Raw genomic sequence first — 19,330 nt, 5'->3', positions numbered from 1 at the left:
ATGATAAGGCGGGGGGTTTGGGGAGGATGTTGTAACAGGTCCCTATGAATAAGTCAAGGCTTGATAGAGATCAGGATCCTTAGCTGCCCAGAAGGCAAAAAAGATGTAAGAAGATAGATAGGTCAGCTGTGAAAGGAAACCGATACCAAGGAAATAAGACAAGTAGAGGAAAAAGATGTGTGCTGAGGAGATGAAAAGGGAGGTGAAAACAGCCAAAAGAGGAATTGATGCCCTTGGCAAGAGGTAATGATAAGGGAACTATTTTGAGAAATTGGAGATTTTTCTGACTAGGAAATGGCCGTTGTAATTCCTGTTTTCTGGCTTTGGGGACCTGTTTGCTTTCAACATTTATCTAACTGCTCTCTGCTCAATCACATTTGAATACACATTGTCACCTTTTTAATTGGCAAAAGACCCTTTGAGCTTGTATTGGTTGCCTCGTTCATTAATGGGGTTCATAGTACCCAGAGACAGAGAGCTAAGTCAAGCTGCCACCGGCTTTCCAGTGAGGCGTGAGCTCCCATCCCAGTTCTTCCGCCCCAGCCTGCTGGTCTCTGTAAATGAGGGCAGTGATACCTGTGCAGCTTTCTGAGGATGACTGCTGAATCCTGGGAGATGGTGGGTGTTCAGTACACAGCATCTTCCCTTATTGCTTCTTATTGCTGTTTCACCTAAAGACAGGGAGCTTGACCTGATTATGCTTTAAGCCCCTTTTCACCCCTTTTCAGTTCTTATATGATTTCTCAATGATTTAATTAGATGTGAGAATGCTGAGTTGTTTGACTATACATTTCAGGCCAGAAGATATCTTCCAAATAATCTTACCTGTGTCCTTTAAAAAAATATTGTGTACAAACTATCCCAAAGCTTAAAGACTTAAAATAACTTCTATTCATTTACTATCCTAAGGGACAGCCCTTTGTTCTGGGCTCAGCTAGGTGCTTCTCCTGGTCTGGCCTGGGATCACTCATTTGGCTCCATTCATCTGGCAGCTAGATGGTGTTGCCGACTAAAAAATTAGTCACAACCTGAAAGTAGAGAGTTATTTTATTTGGGGGGGAATGTTAAGGACTCTGAGCCCTGGAGGAAGCATCTCAGTTATCTTGAGGATACTGTTCCTAGTAGTCAGGTGAGGGAGCAGGCTTAGTTTGTAACAAAGGAGGCAGGCAGTCTGAACATCAAAGACTATTGTTAAGTAAGGAAAACCAGGAATTTAGCATCCTATCTTCTTTGTATGAGAAGATGCAAGCCTCTGAGCTCACTGAATTCATTCCTTTTGTATGTACCTCAGCTATCTGGGGCCAAATCCTGTTTCTTGATTGTTTGCATCCTAATTCCTTGTTCACCACAAGGAGTGGCAAATGTGGTGAATGACTGCTCTGGCATTCCCCCAGTTCCTCAGCAATCACCGTGGGGGTGATGGCATCTGCTGGATCTCAGGCATTGCGTTCCCTTTTGGGAGCCCTCACTCACATTTGGAAGGCCAGAATCACTGATGGCTGTGACATTTCTTGCCCACCAATATAGCAGGAAATATTTCATTTCACAGTGTCCAGATGGTCTAAGAAAGTTTTGCTCACATCTCTGGCTGGGCCCTTCTCTACACATGAATGCATCCTCCAGGAGAGGTTAGCCTGGGCCTTCTTCAGACCAGAGAATCAAGATTTCTAGAGGGAGAAGGCAGAAGCTGTAAGGCTTCTTGAGGCCTAGACTCAAAAGTCTCAAATTTCTTTTTACTACATTCAGTTGGTCTAAGCAAGCATAAGGCCAGCCCAGATTCAAGAAGGCAGATGAGGGACAAAATCACTCCACAAAGGAGTACGCCTTCAGCAATGAAAGGAACTGTGCAGGCCTGCTTTGTAATCAACCTACAGTGTCACTGAATCTTTCACAGGCGAGAAAAACAAAGCCAAGAAAGTTGAATATTTGGCCAAGATCACCCGTTAGACTAGAACCTAACCCTCATTCCATGCTCTTTCTACTATCTGAGGGCAGCTCAAGAACAGGCCAGGGTTTGGTTCTCAGGGAGCAGACAAGTGGGGCCAAAGATGCTTCTCAGGGAGCAGACAAGTGGGGCCAAAGACCGCAAGATGAAGAACACATTCTCGATGGTTAGTACATAGTTAGTCATGAAAGTAGAGATGAGGACAGCTATCTGCTCAGAAAAACATGGGCAAAGAACAGTAAGTGGCAAAGGTCAGCAAGGGCACAGTGGGGGAGTATAAGGAAGAGGACAGCGGAGATGGGTTTGTTACTCAAAGATGAAAAAGGGAAAGAAATTTAACATAGAAGGAGGAACCTCGGAGGACAGACTCATTGCAGGCTCTAGAATGGAATTGAAGGCAGCACATGGCAGACTGATTCCTATGAATGAAGGAAGAGCATTTGGACTTGGAACAGAAGCCTGGGACTGCAAGAAAAGACCTGATTTCCTTTAGTCAACTTAATCAGCCTGGGGGTAGATAAATTTCATGTGTAGACAGCAGTCCCTTGTAGTATGCTGAGCCAAGCTGGGCTAATGAAGCAAAAAAGCTGCATACTGGTGATTTGTCTATATGCATGTCCTTTGTAACCTTGAGGTTATTTTCTTGGCCATAAGGTGGACTGTGTGCTTGAAATGACTGGCTGAATATATAACAAACCAAAATAGATGAGGAAGAGCCCTGTGCAGGCTGGCCATGAAATTGGTTGAATTCTACTTGCAAGCAAATATTATCTCTTAGACTGAGGCCAGTGGAAACTTAAAACAGTGTCTTTTTAAGTTTCACACATCAAGGTACCGCTGCTTTATGTTCAGACTTTTTTTTTTTTTTTGCTAGTGTTGAGCTAATTTGAAATTTTATTTTTTAAGTAAATGAATGAGTTTATAATTGGTGTGCTTTTTTAATGTAAGAAGCTCAGTCAACCTCTATAAGTATACAGATTGTATTTATTTTATAGAGCATAGGGCTTGTGGGTATATAACATTAAGGAGTTAAATTACTGACACCATGGAGAAGGAAATGGCAACCCACTCCAGTGTCCTTGCCTGGAGAATCCCAGGGATGGGGGAGCCTGGTGGGCTGCCGTCTGTGGGGTCGCACAGAGTTGGACACGACTGAAGCAACTTAGCAGCAGCAAAGTATTTAGACTTTTATGTCATTCATAGTTTCCCTTACTGGTTTATCTTTACTTAAAGGGCCAGAGCTATTTGTGTTTACTTATTTAGTAATATGTAAGCAAAACGCCATTGTTGTTGTTCAGTCGCCCAGTCATGTCCGACGTTTTGCAACCCCATGGGCTACAGCACACCAGGCCTCCCTGTCCCTCACCATCTCCTGGAGTTTGCCCAAGTTCATGTCCATTACATCAGTGATGCCATCCAGCCATCTCATCTTCTGACGCCCTCTTCTGCTTTCAATCTTTCCCAGCATCAGGGACTTTTCCAACGAGTCGGCTGTTCTCATCATCAGGTGACAAAATACTGGCACTTCATCTTGAGCATCAATTCTTCCAATGAGTGTTCAGGGTTGATTTCCTTTAGGATTGACTGGTTTGATCTCATCATTGTCCAAGGGACTCTGAGGAGTCTTCTCCAGCACCACAGTTCAAAGGCATCAATTCTTTGGCACTCTGCCTTCTTTATGGTCCAGATCTCACAACTGTATGTGACCAGTGGGAAGACCATAGCCTTGACTATATGGACCTTTGTCAGCAGAGTGCTTTTCAACAGACTGTCTAGGTCATAGCTTTGTCTTGTCATAGCTTTCCTGCCAAGAAGCAATCATCTTCTGATTTCATGGCTGTAATCACCATCTGCAATGATTTAAAGCCCAAGAAAATGAAATCTGTCACTGCTTCCACCTTTTGAAGTAATGGCCAGATGTCATGATCTTAGTTTTTTTAATATTTAGTTTAAGCTGGCTTTTTCACTCTCCTCCTTCACCCTCTTCAAGAGGTTCTTTAGTTCCTCTTCACTTTCTGTCATTAGAGTGGTATGTCTGAGGTTGTTGATGTTTCTCCCACCTGTCTTGATTCCAGCTTGTAACTCATCCAGTCCAGCATTTCTCATAATGTGCTCAGCATATAACTTAAAGAAACAGGGTGACAACAGACAGCCCTGTCATACTCCTTTCTCAATCCTGACCCAATCAGTTGTTCCATACAGGGTTCTGTTACTTCTTGACTCCCATGCAGGTTTCTTAGGAGACAGGTAAGATGATTTGGAAGTTCTTAATTCAAGTAATGCTGATCTCTAGCATGCAAGATTTTAAGCATGACCTTACTAGCATGGGAGATGAGTGCAATTGTTCAATATTTTGAATATTCTTTAATATTGCTCTTCTTGGGAACTGGAATGAGGATTGACCTGTGGCCAGTGCTAGGTCTTCCAGATTTGCTGACATATTGACTGCAACACTTTGATAGCATCATTTTTTAAGGTTTTGAATAGCTTTAATGAAATCCCATCACACCCACTAGCTTTCTTGACAGCAGTGCTTCCTAAGGCCCACCTGAATTCACACTCCAGAATGTCTGGCTCTGGGTGATGACCACAGCATTGTGGTTATCCAGGTCATTAATATCATTTTTGTACAGTTCTTCTGTGTATTCTTTCCATATCTTCTTGATTTTTTCTGCTTCTACTAAGTCTCCACCATTTCTGTCCTTTTATTGTGCCCATTTTTGGGCAAAATGTTCCCTCAGTATTTCCAATTTTCCTGAATAGGTCCCTAGTCTTTCCCCTTCTGTTGTTTTCCTCTATTTTTAAGCATTGTTCAATGATGAAGGCCTTCTTGTCTCTCTTCACTGTTCTTTGGAACTCTGCATTTAGTTGGGTGTAATTGGTTTTAGGAAAGGCAGAGGAACAAGAGATCAAACTGCCAATATCCACTGGATCATTGAAAAAGCAAGAGAGTCCCAGAAAAATATCTATTTCTGCTTTATTGACTACGTCAAAGCCTTTGACTGTGTGGATCACAATAAACTGTGGAAAATTCTGAAAGAGATGGGAATACCAGACCACCTGACCCGCCTCTTGAGAAACCTGTATACAGGTCAGGAAGCAACAGTTAGAACTGGACATGGAACAACAGACTGGTTCCAATTAGGAAAAGAAGTACATCAAGGCTGTATATTGTCACCCTGCTTATTTAACTTGTATGCAGAGTACATCATGAGAAACACTGGGCTGGAAGAAGCACAGGCTGGAATCAAGATTGCTGGGAGAAATATCAATAACCTCAGATATGCAAATGACACCACCCTTATGGCAGAAAGTGAAGAGGAGCTAAAGGGCCTTTTGATGAAAGTGAAAGAGAAGAGTGAAAAAGTTGGCTTAAAACTCAACATTCAGAAAACTAAGATCATGGCATCTGGCCCCGTCACTTCATAGGAAATAGATGTGGAAACAGTGGCTGATTTTATTTTTCTGGGCTCCAAAATCACTGCAGATGATGATTGCAGCCATGAGATTAAAAGACGCTTACTCCTTGGAAGGAAAGTTATGACCAACCTAGATAGCATATTCAAAAGCAGAGGCATTACTTTGCCAACAAAGGTCTGTCTAGTCAAGGCTATGGTTTTTCCAGTGGTCATGTATGGATGTGAGAGTTGGACTATAAAGAAAGCTGAGCACTGAAGAATTGATGCTTTTGAACTGTGGTGTTGGAGAAGACTCTTGAGAGTCCCTTGGACTGCAAGGAGATCCAACCAGTCCATACTAAAGGAGATCAGTCCTGGATGTTCATTGGAAGTGCTGATGTTGAAGCTGAAACTCCAATACTCCAGTCCCCCTGATGCAAAGAGCTGACTCATTGGAAAAGATCCTGATGCTGGGAAAGATTTAGGGCAGGAAGAGAAGGGGACGACAGAGGATGAGATGGTTGGATGGCATCACCAACTCAAAGGACATAGGTTTGGGTAGACTCCAGGAGTTGGTGATGGACAGGGTGGCCTGGCTTGCTGTGGTTCATGGGGTCGCAAAGAGTTGGACACTACTGAGCGACTGAACTGAACTGAACTAAACCTTTCCCCTTCTCCCTTGCTTTTCACTTCTCATCTTTCTTCAACTGTTTGTCAAGCCTCTTCAGATAACCACTTTGCCTTCTTGCTTTTCTTTTCTTTGGTATGGTTTTGTTCACTGCCTCCTGTACAATATTACAACCTCTGTCCATAGTTCTTCAGGTACACTGTTTTCTAGATCTAATCCCTTGACTCTGTTCATCACCTCCACTGCATATTCATAAGGGATTTGATTTAAGTCATACCTGGCTGGTCTAGTGGTTTCCCCCGCTTTCTTTAGTTTAAGCCTGAATTTGGCCATGAGAAGATGATGATCTGAACCATAGTCAACTCCAGGTAGATGCAGCTTCTCCAAGTACAAAGAATGCAATCAATTTGATTTTGGTATTGATCATTTGGTGATGTCCATGTGTAAAGTTGTCTCTTGTGTTGTTGAAAAAGGGTCTTTGTTATGACCAGTGCATTCTCTGGCAGAATTCAGTTAATTAAGAATTAATTAATTCAGAATAAAACTACTATCTTACCCTTGAATTTTCTCACTCTTGGTTGTACATGTTCACCCACTTTCCTGACAACGTAGGAATACTTCTGATTTAAAAGCCACTGGATTTCTTCAAAATCATGCCCTTTCATTTATCTACATGTAACCACTATCCACATTTCATTTCTTATTCTTTTAGAGACAAATATTAGCATAAACTTACAGATTAATTATGTTTTAACCTACTCTAAACCTTGAGAGAGAATGAGGTTTATATGGCTCAACATTCAAATTTTAATTAGAATTTTAAAAACCTAGGGAAAATAAGTTTTCTCACATTACAGTGAAAAACTCTGAGACATTGATTTAGAAATTGATGAAATGTACAATTGCCAAAACACAAAATATAGTTAGTAAACAGACATATGGGAAAGTGTTCAAAATGTAGCTTTTTTTAAGATGAGAAAAAAATTCTTAAAAGAAAAAATAGCTGCCCACATTTTAAATTGAAAGTATGAAATTTAGGAAGTAAAAATAATCAAAATAGGAGATCAGCCCTGGGTGTCCTTTGGAAGGACTGACGCTAAAGCTGAAACTCCAGTACTTTGGCCAACTCATGTGAAGAGTTGACTCATTGGAAAAGACTCTGATGCTGGGAGGGATTGGAGGCAGGAGGAAAAGGGGACGACAGAGGATGAGATGACTGGATGGCATCACCGACTCGATGGACGCGAGTTTGAGTGAACTTCAGGAGGTGGTGATGGACAGGGAGGCCTGGCGTGCTGCAGTTCATGGGGTCACAAAGAGTCGGACATGACTGAGCAACCGAACTGAACTGAACTGAGTCTTCCAAGGATGACCACTAGTAGTCTTACATGTTGCTGGCATGAGTAATATTGCTGCAGCCATTTTGAAAAAAATAAAAATAAAGAGTCATAAACACACTTTGACTTTTTGATCCCATAATTCTACTTCAGCACCTGTCAGGGCACTATGAAAATAGAAAATGTGCAGTGATGTTCATTAAGCAGTATTTATAAGGAAAATAACAATGTTCTATACCAGAGGAATAGAAAATAAATTATAGAAATCATAGTAGTTTGAATATTATGCAAATATTTAATGGTTGCTCCAAAAATAAGTAATGTTGAAGGTATTTTATATATAATTTTTGAAGATTATATATGTATTATCTGAAGAATGACTTCTACACGCCTATGGAAATTAGAAATTGAGGAATCTTTCTTGATATGTCTGTGTCCATAACCTTCCAAGGTCACGTAATCATTTGGTTGACAGTTTCACCCACTTAGTAGCTCTGAGTACTTTCTACTTTCATTCTACTTCACCACCACTCTCCTTGTCCAAGTAAACAGGGTCTCTCTCTCCTCACCCCTGTAAGTACCCTGACCACTCTCTCCTGTTCCCCACTGGAATCTTTTCTCCACCTGCTGCTAGAATGATGTTTTTTAAAAAAAATTTATTGAGGTGTAATTGACATTATTCATTAATGTAAAAAGCCTTTAAAATTATTTTACAGCATTAATTTCAGGTGTATAAAATAATGATTCAATATTTGTATAAATTGTGAAATGATCATCACAATAAATCTAGTTAACAACTATCGCTACACATAGTTATAAGCTTTCTTTTCTTTTGATGAGGACTTTTAAGATCTCTACTCTTAGCAACTTCGAAATATTCAGTACAGTATTAATAACTATTGTCACCATACTGTACATTACATCCACATGACATAATTATTTTATAACTAGAATTTTGTAACTTTTGACCTCCTTCATCCATTTGTCCCACCCCGCACCCTCCCCCCACCTCTGACAATCACCAATCTGTTCTCTGTATCTATCAACTTAGTTTTGTTGTTTAAATTTCACACACAAGTGAGGTCATATAGTATTAGTCTTTCTCTGACTTATTTCACTTAGCATAATGCCCTCAAGGTCCATCCATGTCGTAGTAAATGGCGAGATTTTATCAAGATTTCATTCTTTTTATGGCTGTGTGTATGAAGTCACATCTTCTTTATCCATTCATTCATCGACGGACACTTAGGTTGTTCTCTGTCTTAGTTATTGAAAATAATGCTGCAATGAATACAGGAATGCATATACCTTTTCAAATTAGTGTCCTCACTTTCCCAGAAGTGGAATTGCTGGATCACATAGGAGTTCTATTTTTAATTTTTTGAGGAACTTTTATATTGTCTCCAGAGTGGCTGCACCAACTGTGTTCCCACACATAGTGCATTGAGGGTTCCCTTTTCTCCATATCTTCGCCAACGTGTCATTTCTTATTTTGGTAATAGCCCTTCAGACAGGTAAGAAGTGGTTTTATTTGCATTTCTCTGATAATTTGTGGTATTGAGTATCTCTTCATGTGCCTGTTGGCCATCTGTATGTCTTTTTTGGAAAAATATCTGCTCAGATCCTCTACCCAAATCATATACTTTGCTTTTTTTGCTGTTGGGTTTTACGCATGGTTTGTGTATTTTGGTAATTAACCCCTATCAAATAATATGATTTGCAAATATCCCACCCCCACCCCCATCCAGTAGGTTGCCTCTTCATTTTGTTGGATTCCTTTTTAGTCTAGGATGATCTTTTTTTTTTTTGGCTGCACTGAGTTTTCACTGTGGTGTGTGTGTGGACTCCTCATTGTGCCATGTGAACTTTACCTAGTTTCAGTGCGCAGACTTCTCTCGTTGCAGAGCACAGTCTAGAGCACACAGGCTCAGTAGTGGTGGCATGAGAGCCCTCTGGCTGCTGCTCACAGGCTTAGTTGCTCTGTGGCATGTGAGATCTTAGTCCCCCAGCCAGGACTGAACCTGTGGCCCCTGCACTGGAGGGCAGACTCCCAACCACCAGACCACCAGGTAAATCTTTTTAAAGTACAAATCTGGGGACTTCCCTAGTGGCTCAGTGGTAAAGAATCTGCCTGCCAATGCAGAAGACACAGGTTCATTCCCTGACCCAGGCAGATCCCATGTGCCACAGAGCAAGTAAGCCCATGCGCTGCAACTGCTGAGCCCGTGTGCTGCAACTAGAGAATAGCCCCCACTCTCCACTAGTCGAGAAAAAAGCCTGTCCAGCAACAATGACCCAGCACAGCAAAAAGTCAATCAATCAATAAAATAAAACTAAAGTACAAACCTGTTGTGTCATGCTCCTTCCCTGTCATTCATGCTTTATCACTGCTCCAGGACTAATGGTCAAACTGATTAACCCAACCCTCAAGTTTGCATGATCTAGCAGCTACCTTTCTGCTCTCCCTTTTCAGTTCAGTTCAGTTCAGTCACTCAGTCGTGTCCAAATCTTTGCAACCTCATGAATTGCAGCACGCCAGGCCTCCCTGTCCATCATCAACTCCCGGAGTTCACCCAAACTCATGTCCATCAAGTCAGTGATGCCATCCAGCCATCTCATCCTCTGTCATCCCCTTCTCTTCCTGCCCCCAATCCCTCCCAGCATCAGAGTCTTTTCCAATGAGTCAGCTCTTCGCATGAGGTGGCCAAAGTACTGGAGTTTCAGCTTTAGCATCAGTCCTTCCAAAGAACACCCAGGACTGATCTCCTTTAGTATGGACTGGTTGGATCTCCTTGCAGTCCAAGTGACTCTCAAGAGTCTTCTCCAACACCACAGTTCAAAAGCATCAATTCTTCAGTGCTCAGCTTTCTTTATAGTCTGACTCTCACATCCATACATGACCACTGGAAAGACCATAGCCTTGACTAGATGGACCTTTGTTGGCAAAGTAACGTCTCTGCTTTTGCATATGCTATCTAGGTTGGTCATAACTTTCCTTCCAAGGAGTAAGCGTCTTTTAATTTCATGGCTGCAATCACCATCTGCACTGGTTTTGGAGCCCAGAAAAATAAAGTCTGACACTGTTTCCACTGTTTCCAATTCTATTTCCTATGAAGTGATGGGACCAGATGCCATGATCTTCGTTTTCTGAATGTTGAGTTTTAAGCCAACTTTTTCACTCTTCTCTTTCACTTTCATCAAAAGGCCCTTTAGCTCCTCTTCACTTTCTGCCATAAGGGTGGTGTCATCTGCATATCTGAGGTTATTGATATTTCTCCCGGCAATCTTGATTCCAGCCTGTGCTTCTTCCAGCCCAGCATTTCTCATGATGTACTTTGCATATAAGTTAACACGCACTGGTCATAGCTCTCCCCTTTAGTTAGTCTTATTTTCCACCTCCACATTCCAGCCAGGCCAGCCTTGTTTCAGTTCCTGGCTTCTTTCCTTGGGGGCATTTCCTCTACAGCTACTACTCTTTTGCCTGGAAAGCTCTGTCCCAGAACCGTCCACCCACTACCTTTTTGCTTCATCCTTCAGGCTATATGTCATCTTCTTAAGGAAATCTTTGCTTCCGCCTCACAAAACCAGGTCCCCTTGTTATATGCTCTCATAACATCTGCTTAATTTTTTATTGTTTGCCTCCACTCCTATCCCAGCAGACTGTAAATTCCATGAGGGCAAGAACTTGACTTATTCATTGATCTTTGCCCAGAGTTCAGACATGTGTTGAATGAAGAAATCATACCACTGTTTGTTATCTTATGTTTATATCATTATTGGACTCATATCTGTCTCTTCCATTAAACAATAAGCTCTCTAGGGTAGTAGCTATATCTGCTCTGCTCACCTTTGTATCTCTGTATCTTCTCTCTAGGAGGCTTTCCACAAGTGCATATTTAATACATTTTATTACAACCATATGAGAAATGCAGAGGAAAAAAATCACATCAAAAGGGCAATACTGATTGCATTAGGATTGTGAAAATATGATTGATTTTTCTCTATCTACAAGAAAAATTATAATGGAAAATGATCATATAAATTAAAATTCACAATTAAAGAAAAATGTATTTATTGAATAAACATAATTTTATAGAAGTTAAAAGTGGACTTGATACCTGTAATTATTCTATTCTAAGAAATCAGGTGTTTATTTTTCTTTCTCTAGTGTGTCCAAATAGGTGCATTATTTTTCACATAGCTATAAGTATAGATAAAATGTTGTACTTTGTTTTTTCTGCTTCATGCTATGTCACATGCATTTTTTCAGGACACTACATTGCCGGAGTAACTTTTAGCAACTTCATACTGTTGAGTTAAATTAATGTACTTTGGGGAAGGGCCATTTCTTTAAGATCTGTTTCCTGGAGTAAAACTCACACAGAGTATTCACATAGAAGTACAGATTTCTGACTTCACTGGCCAGATGTTAAAAAGAAACATGCGGTGATGGATTTGAGTGCGAGTGTGGAATGAATGCTTGAGATGAAATTAAATGAAGTGTGACTAATTTTAAAAGACAGTCAGTGTTATATGGAGGCTTTAGAAAAAATAACAAAGTTATATTTATTGAGCTCAGTTCAGTTCAGTCACTAAGACATGTCCAATTCTTTGTGACCCCATGGACAGCAGCACGCCAGGCTTCCCTGTCCTCCACCATCTCCTGGAGTTTGCTCAGGTTCATGTCCATTGAGTTAGCAATGCAATCCAAAGTATTGGAGCTTTAGCTTCGGCATCAGTCATTCCAATGAATATTCAGGACTCATTTCCTTTAGGATTAACTGGTTTGATCTCTTTGCAGTCTAGAGGACTCTCAAGAGTCTTCTCCAGCACCATATTTCAAAAGCATCAATTCTTCAGTGCTCAACATCCTTTATGATCCAACTCTCACATCCATACATGACTACTGGGAAAAACTATAGTTTTGACTATACAGACCTTTGTTGGCAAAGTGATGTCTCTGCTTTTTAATATGGAGTCTAGGTTTGTCATAGCTTTCCTTTCAAGGAGCAAGCGTCTTTTAATTTCATGGCTGCAGTCACCATCTGCAGTGATTTTGAGGCCCAAGAAAATAAAGACTAGAAAGTTCCTAAGTCAGGTAGCTTAACTGTCTTCTGAAATGAGAAGGATGTGTTGAGAAATGGGCAGGGGTGCTGCTGAATGTTGTGGTCTGATCACTTGGGAGGGCACTGAGACACTAAAGGTCAGGTATAAACGTGGAATATTAGGGAATTCTCTGGGAGTCCAGTGGTTAGGGCTCAGCACTTTCACTTCCCTGGATCCAGGGTTCAGTCCCTGGTCGGGAAACTAAGATCCTGCAAGTGGTGTGGCATGGCCAAAAAGAAAAAAAAAAGTGAGACAGTAATAAATAAGGTATTGATAAGTTGACGGCAGTCAGTACTGGTTAGAAGCAGGTACTTGTGGTCTCTTAGTCTGTAAGAGTGACAGGAGTGACTATGTGTCAGAGGGGTGGCAATGGCAAAATGGAAGGGACTAATGCAAATTATGTGGACTGGATGTGATGATTGCTGCTTAATGCTTTTCAAAATACAAGTCTGGGCAGGATGGCCTCTGACTTCCCTCTTGATTATTTTATAAGATGACAGTATCATAGCCCTAAGCAGGAACCTGACTTGCAACCATTAGAGTTCACTGCCTTTAACCCCAAATTAGCCATTCTGCAGCTGTCTTGCACACCGCTTTCTTAGAGTACAGAGTCTCTAACATTTGTGCTTCACAAAGGACCCTGGATAAAGGGCAATTCTGGAGTCATAAGAAATTCTTTCCAAAGCAGCAGAATTTCCCAAGCTTGGAGCCCAACAAGAAGCCTGGCTTTTTCTTCAGAAGTTTGTCAACCTGACCCTTTGATGAAATTTATCATTAGGTTCTTCTGACTCCCCTTCCTGCTTTATTTACCTATGTACAGGACAGTCTCCCTCTGGATTAAACATCTCTCATTTCCAAACAGTTCTAGGGTCCTCCTCAAATGGAACAAATGATCTGCTTTTTTTTTTTTTTAAGTCACAACTGATGATTTAACTAAGAACTTAGAGCAGCATTTTCATTTGAAAGAAGACTAAGTAGATAAGGACAGGAGAGAAGGAAAAAGAAATAATAGCAGAATTTCAGTTCTGACATTCTGGAAATATGGGTCAGACACATTTGTGCTTTGGATGACTTTTCCTATTAAGCTCAAATCACACTTTCCCCTTACTACCGAGCATTAGCCATGCCCTCATCACAGGCTTTTGTGATTTTGTGTTTAAAGAATTCCATTATCTAAGACCATCACATTTAGCAATGTAAGCTTTTCTCTATGTAAGCTTTTCTTCTTGACCACTGGATGGGCAAATAAGGACCCAAATGGCAACCCACTCTAGTAATCTTGCCTAGAAAATTCCAAGGATATTCCTGGTGGGCTCTAGTCCATGGGACTGCAAAGAGTTGAACATGACTAAGCAACCAAGAACTGCTGCTTACATCTGTTATAGGACCTGTTGCATAAACATTGCTCAATAAACATCTGATTGTCAACAAACAAATGAATGAGTAAACAGAACTAGAATATTCTAGTTTCTCCATGTCATTAAAATATCTATCAATCAGTTGCATTATTAGGTCAGGTTTGCACAATGCTCAACCCACAATGTCCTCAGCAACTTGATTATTTCAACTACTAGGAAAAACTTTTAGATTGTCATTGTGTTTAGATGATTACAGTCAAACTATATACATGGTAGGGTAGTGAAAAGGAAACTCCAGCTAGAGCCAATTTGCCCCTGGACTTACAGGTTATGCAACTCCTCCACCAGGTAAAGTTTGACCCATCACATGAGTTTGCACTTCATGTGAAGAAATTTAAAGCGTGTGTATTTTTGTTTTATTTCAGCAAACTCCAGAAGACAAAGAGGGATATCAGATGGCTTCAAGGAGTGACTGGTGAATGGTTTGAAGAAATTCAAAGGAAAAAGTTTTGTAATGAAACAGATGTTAGCCAAATGTTAAAACAACCGCTTACACATAGGCTGAGAAAGGGGATGGCAGAAAATGGTGAGACCTTATGGCTCTTCATTGTAGATAAGGGTTCAATGGGATCTCCAATTTAACCAATCTGTGTTTAGGACTATTTTAAAATTATAAGGGACAAAAAGTTCACAATAAAAAGAGTGAACTGAAAATGTACCGTGATGTCTTGGGCGGGGTGGGGGGGGGGTGTTTTTATAGTCATGCAAGATAGCACAGTGGTTAAGAACATAGACATCAATATCAAAAAGGGCTAGATTCAAATATCCACTCTCTCTCTCTACTCTCTATTCTATCAGAATTCATGTGACTCTCTTTAAGCCTCAGTTTTCACATCTTTAAATGGGTATGATCATCATATGGTGGTTGTTGAGAATTAAATAAAATAACATGTATAAAGTACTGAGTCCTAACATGGTAAGCATTTAAATAAATGGAATGATGGTGCAGAAGGAGGGGGAGACAAAGGAGGGGAGGAAAAGGAGAACAGAGAATGAGGAGAGCAGGTGGTAGAGATGCTTCCACCCTTTTGGTACTTTGGTAACTTAAACGCCATAAATGAGTGCAAACAAATGTCTTCCGTAGACATTCTAACTTTGTAACTACCAGCATGTCAGCATGTCTTAAGTATTACAGTATGATGGACTTGATATATGTAGCTCTGGAGAAAAGGAAAGATATATCCATTTAAATGAGGAGTTCCAAAGAATAACAAGCAGAGATAAGAAAGCCTTCCTAAGTTATCATTGAAAAGAAATAGAGAAAAACAATACAATGAGGAAGATTAGAGATCTCTTCAAAAAACTTAGAGAGACCAAGGGAAGGTTTAATGCAAAGATGGGCACAAGAGGAGTTCCCTGGTGGTCCAGTGGTTAAAAATCTGCCTGTCAGTGCAGGGGACGCAGGTTTGATCCTTGGTCCAGGAAGATTCAGATGCAGCAGGGCATCTAAAGCCCATGCATCACAACTACTGACCCCGTGTGTTGCAACTACTGAAGCCTTGATCACCCAAGAGCCCGTGCTCTGCAAGAAAAGCCACCGCAGTGAGAAACTCGTGCACCACCACAAGAGAGTAGCCCCTGCTCACCGCAACTAGAGAACAGTCCATGCACCAGCGAAGACCCAGCACAGCCAGAAATAAATAAACACTTAAAAAAAAAAATATGGGCACAATAAAGGACAGAAACAGTATGGACCTAACAGAAGCAGAAGGTATTAAGAAGAGGTGGCAAGAATACACAGAAGAGCTATACAAAAAAAGATCTTCATGACCAAGATAACTATGCTCATGTGATCACTCACCTAGAGCCAGACATCCTGGAATGTGAAGTCAAGTGGGCCTTGGGAAGCATCACTATGAACAAAGCTAGTGGAGGTGATGGAATTCCAGCTGAACTATTTCAAATCCCAAAAGATGATGCTATTAAAGTGCTGTACTCAATATGCCAGCAAATTTGGAAAATTCAGCAGTGGCCACAGGGCTGGAAAAGGTCAGTTTTTATTCCAATTCCAAAGAAAGGCAATGCCAACGAATGTTCAAACTACCACACAATTGCACTCATTTCACACACGAGCAAAGTAATGCTGAAAATTCTGCAAACTAGGCTTCAACAGTACGTGAACTGAGAACTTCCAGATGTTCAAGCTGGATTTAGAAAAGGTACAGTAACCAGAGATCAAATTGCCAACATCTGTTCGATCATAGAAAAAGCAAGAGAATTCCAGGAAAACATCTGCTTCATTGACTATGCTAAAGCCTTTGATTGTGTGGATCACAACCAATTGTGGAAAACTTTGAAACAGATGGGAATACCAGACCACCTTACCTGCCTCTTGAGAGATCTGTACACAAGACAAGAAGCAACAGTTAGAAACAGACATGGAACAATGCACTGGTTCCAAATTGGCAAAGGAGTACGTCATAGCTGTATATTGTCACCCTGCTTATTTCACTTATATGCAAAGTACATCATGTGAAATGCTGGGCTGGATGAATCACAAGCTAGAATCAAGATTTCTAGGAGAAATATCAATAATCTCAGCTACGCAGATGAAAGCAAAGAGCCTCTTGATGAAAGTGAAAGAGGAAAGTGAAAACCCTGGCTTAAAACTCAACATTCAAAAAACAAAGATCATGGCTTGTTGTCTCATCACTTCATGGCAAATAGGTGGGGAAACAATGGAAACAGTGACAGAATTTATTTTCTTGGGCTCCAAAATCATTGCAGATGGTGACTGCAGCCATGAAATTAAAAGACGCTTACTCCTTGCAAGAAAAGCTATGACCAACCTAGATAGCATATTAAAAAGCAAAGACATTACTTTGCTGACTAAGGTCTGTCTAGTCAAAGCTATGGTTTTTCCCGTAGTCATGTGTGGATGTGAGAGTTGGACCGTAAAGAAAGATGATCACTGAAAATTGATGCTTTTGAACTGTGGTGTTAGAGGAGGCTCTTGAGAGTCCCTTGGACTGCAAGGAGATTAAACCAATCCATCCTAAAGGAAATCAGTCCTGAATATTCATGGGAAGGACTGATGCTGAAGCTGCAGGTCCAATAGTTTGGCCACCTAATGCGAAGAACTGACACGTTAGAAAATCCCCTGATGCTGGGAAAGGTTGAAGGCAGGAGGAGAAAGGGATGACAGAGGATGAGATGGTTGGATTACTGACTTGATGGATGTGAATCTGAGCAAGCTCCAGGAGTTGGTGATGGACAGGGAAATTTGGCGTGCTGCGGTTCATGGGGTCACAAAGAATTGGACACAACTGAGCAGCTGAACTGACTGAACTGAGCTCTTGTCTTAGAATTTTTAATACTCATAAATAATACTATGTATTATCTGTACATATATTATACATATTTATGTTACATGTTTACCCACATATAAAGCATATATGTAGCAAATACATATACACAGAGATAGATTTTTGATGGGAGTAAGAAATACTCTGAAGGGTTTAATATGCTTTTCCTTTACTTTCTTTGATATGAAAAGTTATGTAGTGTCTCACGATAGTTTTAAAGCACCAAAATAAAGATTTCTAAAGGACATGGTAGTTAAGAGTGGCATGAGAATTGAATGAGGTCCCTAACAAAGTTTTGGTTTTGGTTCACCAGGGGGAAGATACATTGAGAAAGCCTCGAAGCTGGAATAGGGAGAGGGACATTCTATATTATTGTGTATTATTGAATATTGTGTATTCCACAATACATATTGAAAGACTCCCTGCTTTTTGCGAGGTTTTTTTCCCAATAAGCAGAACCGTTCATGGCACGGGAGTGCCCCTAGTTCCTGAGGTTCATTTGGGGATGAACCCCACCCCCACCCCACCACCCCAACCCAGTTCATATAGGAATGCCTGCATTTCTAGACTGCGTGGGGGGTGAAGAGAGATTAGTTCTCCAATATACTTACCTGGAAACATTTTAGTCATGCAAAATTTTTATAATTTTCATTTAGATCCTGTGGAATTACAATCATCAAGATCTAAAAATATACTCAATCAAAGAAACCCAAAATCCGTTCCTTCTCGGCTGAGCTTCAGATCATCATTTGCTTCCTTGTTCTCATTCAGAAAATCCAGAAAGGAGACTTCAAAGCTTCAGTCGCTGGGACAGACAGGGTGAGTAAACTCAGATCATGTGACAGCTCATTAGTTACCAGATCCCAGAGGCCAGCAGCCTGTTTTGTGTTCAGAATGTTTAATGTTTGTTTTTAGCATTTAATTCCAGATAGTAACAAAGGAAACAGGGCTGAGCTCTGTAAGGGACAAAGTCCTTACGAAACTTTGAAACTGGGCTTATCTGAAATCCAACTTCTAACCAATGGCACAAGTCCCAGGAGGTGGACATGGTGAATAATGGGTTAAATGTTGAGAAATAATTATTGACAGTGTTTCCACTGCTCCAAGAGCCTGGTCTATCCCCTGGTCATGAAAATGCATTTAAATCAAAACTACTCCTTCCTGGAGGAGTATGTGTGTCAGGAGAGTTGGGGCATAAAGGGTAAATGAACGTAAATCAGATGAGCAAAGAGTAGAGAAAATCTGAAGTTTGAAGCAGAGAAAAATATATTACCATCATTAAAAATACTCAGAGCAGCCATTTTTCTGTAGTTGCCTGGAAATTAAACTTAAAGTGAAGAAAGGGAAGCTTTGAGAGCAATGGAGGTATTGTTCCAGTGGATTCCCAGTTGAAAACTGTGTAAATCAGTTCGTCTTGACTCATAAGGCTGTTGGATTGTTTTGTGAAAAACAAGCTTACGTGCAATTGAGCTGACTGCTAAGTATTTTCAGCATGTCTTCCTGGTTGAAAAGCTTCCCACCCTCTTAAGGTGTTGGCTTGGCACGTGATATGTTCCTTGTGTGCCATTAAGTGTGCGCTGCAGTGCTAAGTAAAAGGTGTTGGAGGTCACTCTTGCTGAAAAACAGTAGGCAGCAAGCAGCTGGCAAGGTATGTGATGAGTCTCTGAGACTCACTCAGCTCTGTCCTCCCCTCTTAGGGGAATGGAAGGTTTTTACTTCCAGCTTTCAGCTGAGGCTGTTTTTGTCCTTGACGAAATAATGAAGAGCTGAACAAAATGTAGATTTATGTGATTGTTTCTACGAGAGTTGCTTACAAGGAAATACTCTTCAAACCGGTGAGTTGCTTTTCTTTGTAAAAAATGTTTAAAACACTAGTAATTCTCTCATTTGACAATTTAAAATTGAGGAGTATTTCCTTTATAAGAAATATTTCTTTTAAAGAGAAAAGAAATATTTTTAATATGAGGGGTGGCTGGGGTTTATGATGTAATTTGTGTTTCAGGTTATTTTCTTTAAGGCAGAGTTTTATTGTAGCTGAACAATGTAACATTAGTAAACTAGGAAAAGTTGAGGTAACCAACAAGTTAATTTCAAGCTCATATTGTAAGCTGCTGCAAAAGTGGAACAAAGAAGGTAAAAAAACAATAGTCTTCATTCTGGGCATCATGGATTTTGGTTATAGACCAAATTTTT

General features: G+C 40.6%; 1 protein-coding gene across 4 annotated transcripts in view; it reads left to right on the top strand.

Moving 5' to 3' along the window:
• The window catches only part of EXPH5 (exophilin 5), a 95,320-nt gene that overhangs the window by 44,788 nt on the left and 31,202 nt on the right, over positions 1-19,330 (top strand). For 3 of the 4 annotated variants that reach the window (XM_069554957.1, XM_069554958.1, XM_069554959.1), the window contains exons 2-3: positions 14,198-14,358; positions 17,794-17,956. In XM_069554957.1, the coding sequence (XP_069411058.1) occupies positions 14,198-14,358; positions 17,794-17,956 (324 nt within the window). Of the gene's footprint in view, positions 1-14,197; positions 14,359-17,793; positions 17,957-18,261; positions 18,973-19,330 lie in introns of those variants that run through there. The other variant, XM_069554960.1, reaches the window with a different exon arrangement.

Source organism: Ovis canadensis, chromosome 15 (assembly GCF_042477335.2).
Source record: "Ovis canadensis isolate MfBH-ARS-UI-01 breed Bighorn chromosome 15, ARS-UI_OviCan_v2, whole genome shotgun sequence".
In the NCBI taxonomy this organism is placed as follows: domain Eukaryota; kingdom Metazoa; phylum Chordata; class Mammalia; order Artiodactyla; family Bovidae; genus Ovis; species Ovis canadensis.
This window is presented reverse-complemented; position numbering and strand designations above follow the sequence as displayed.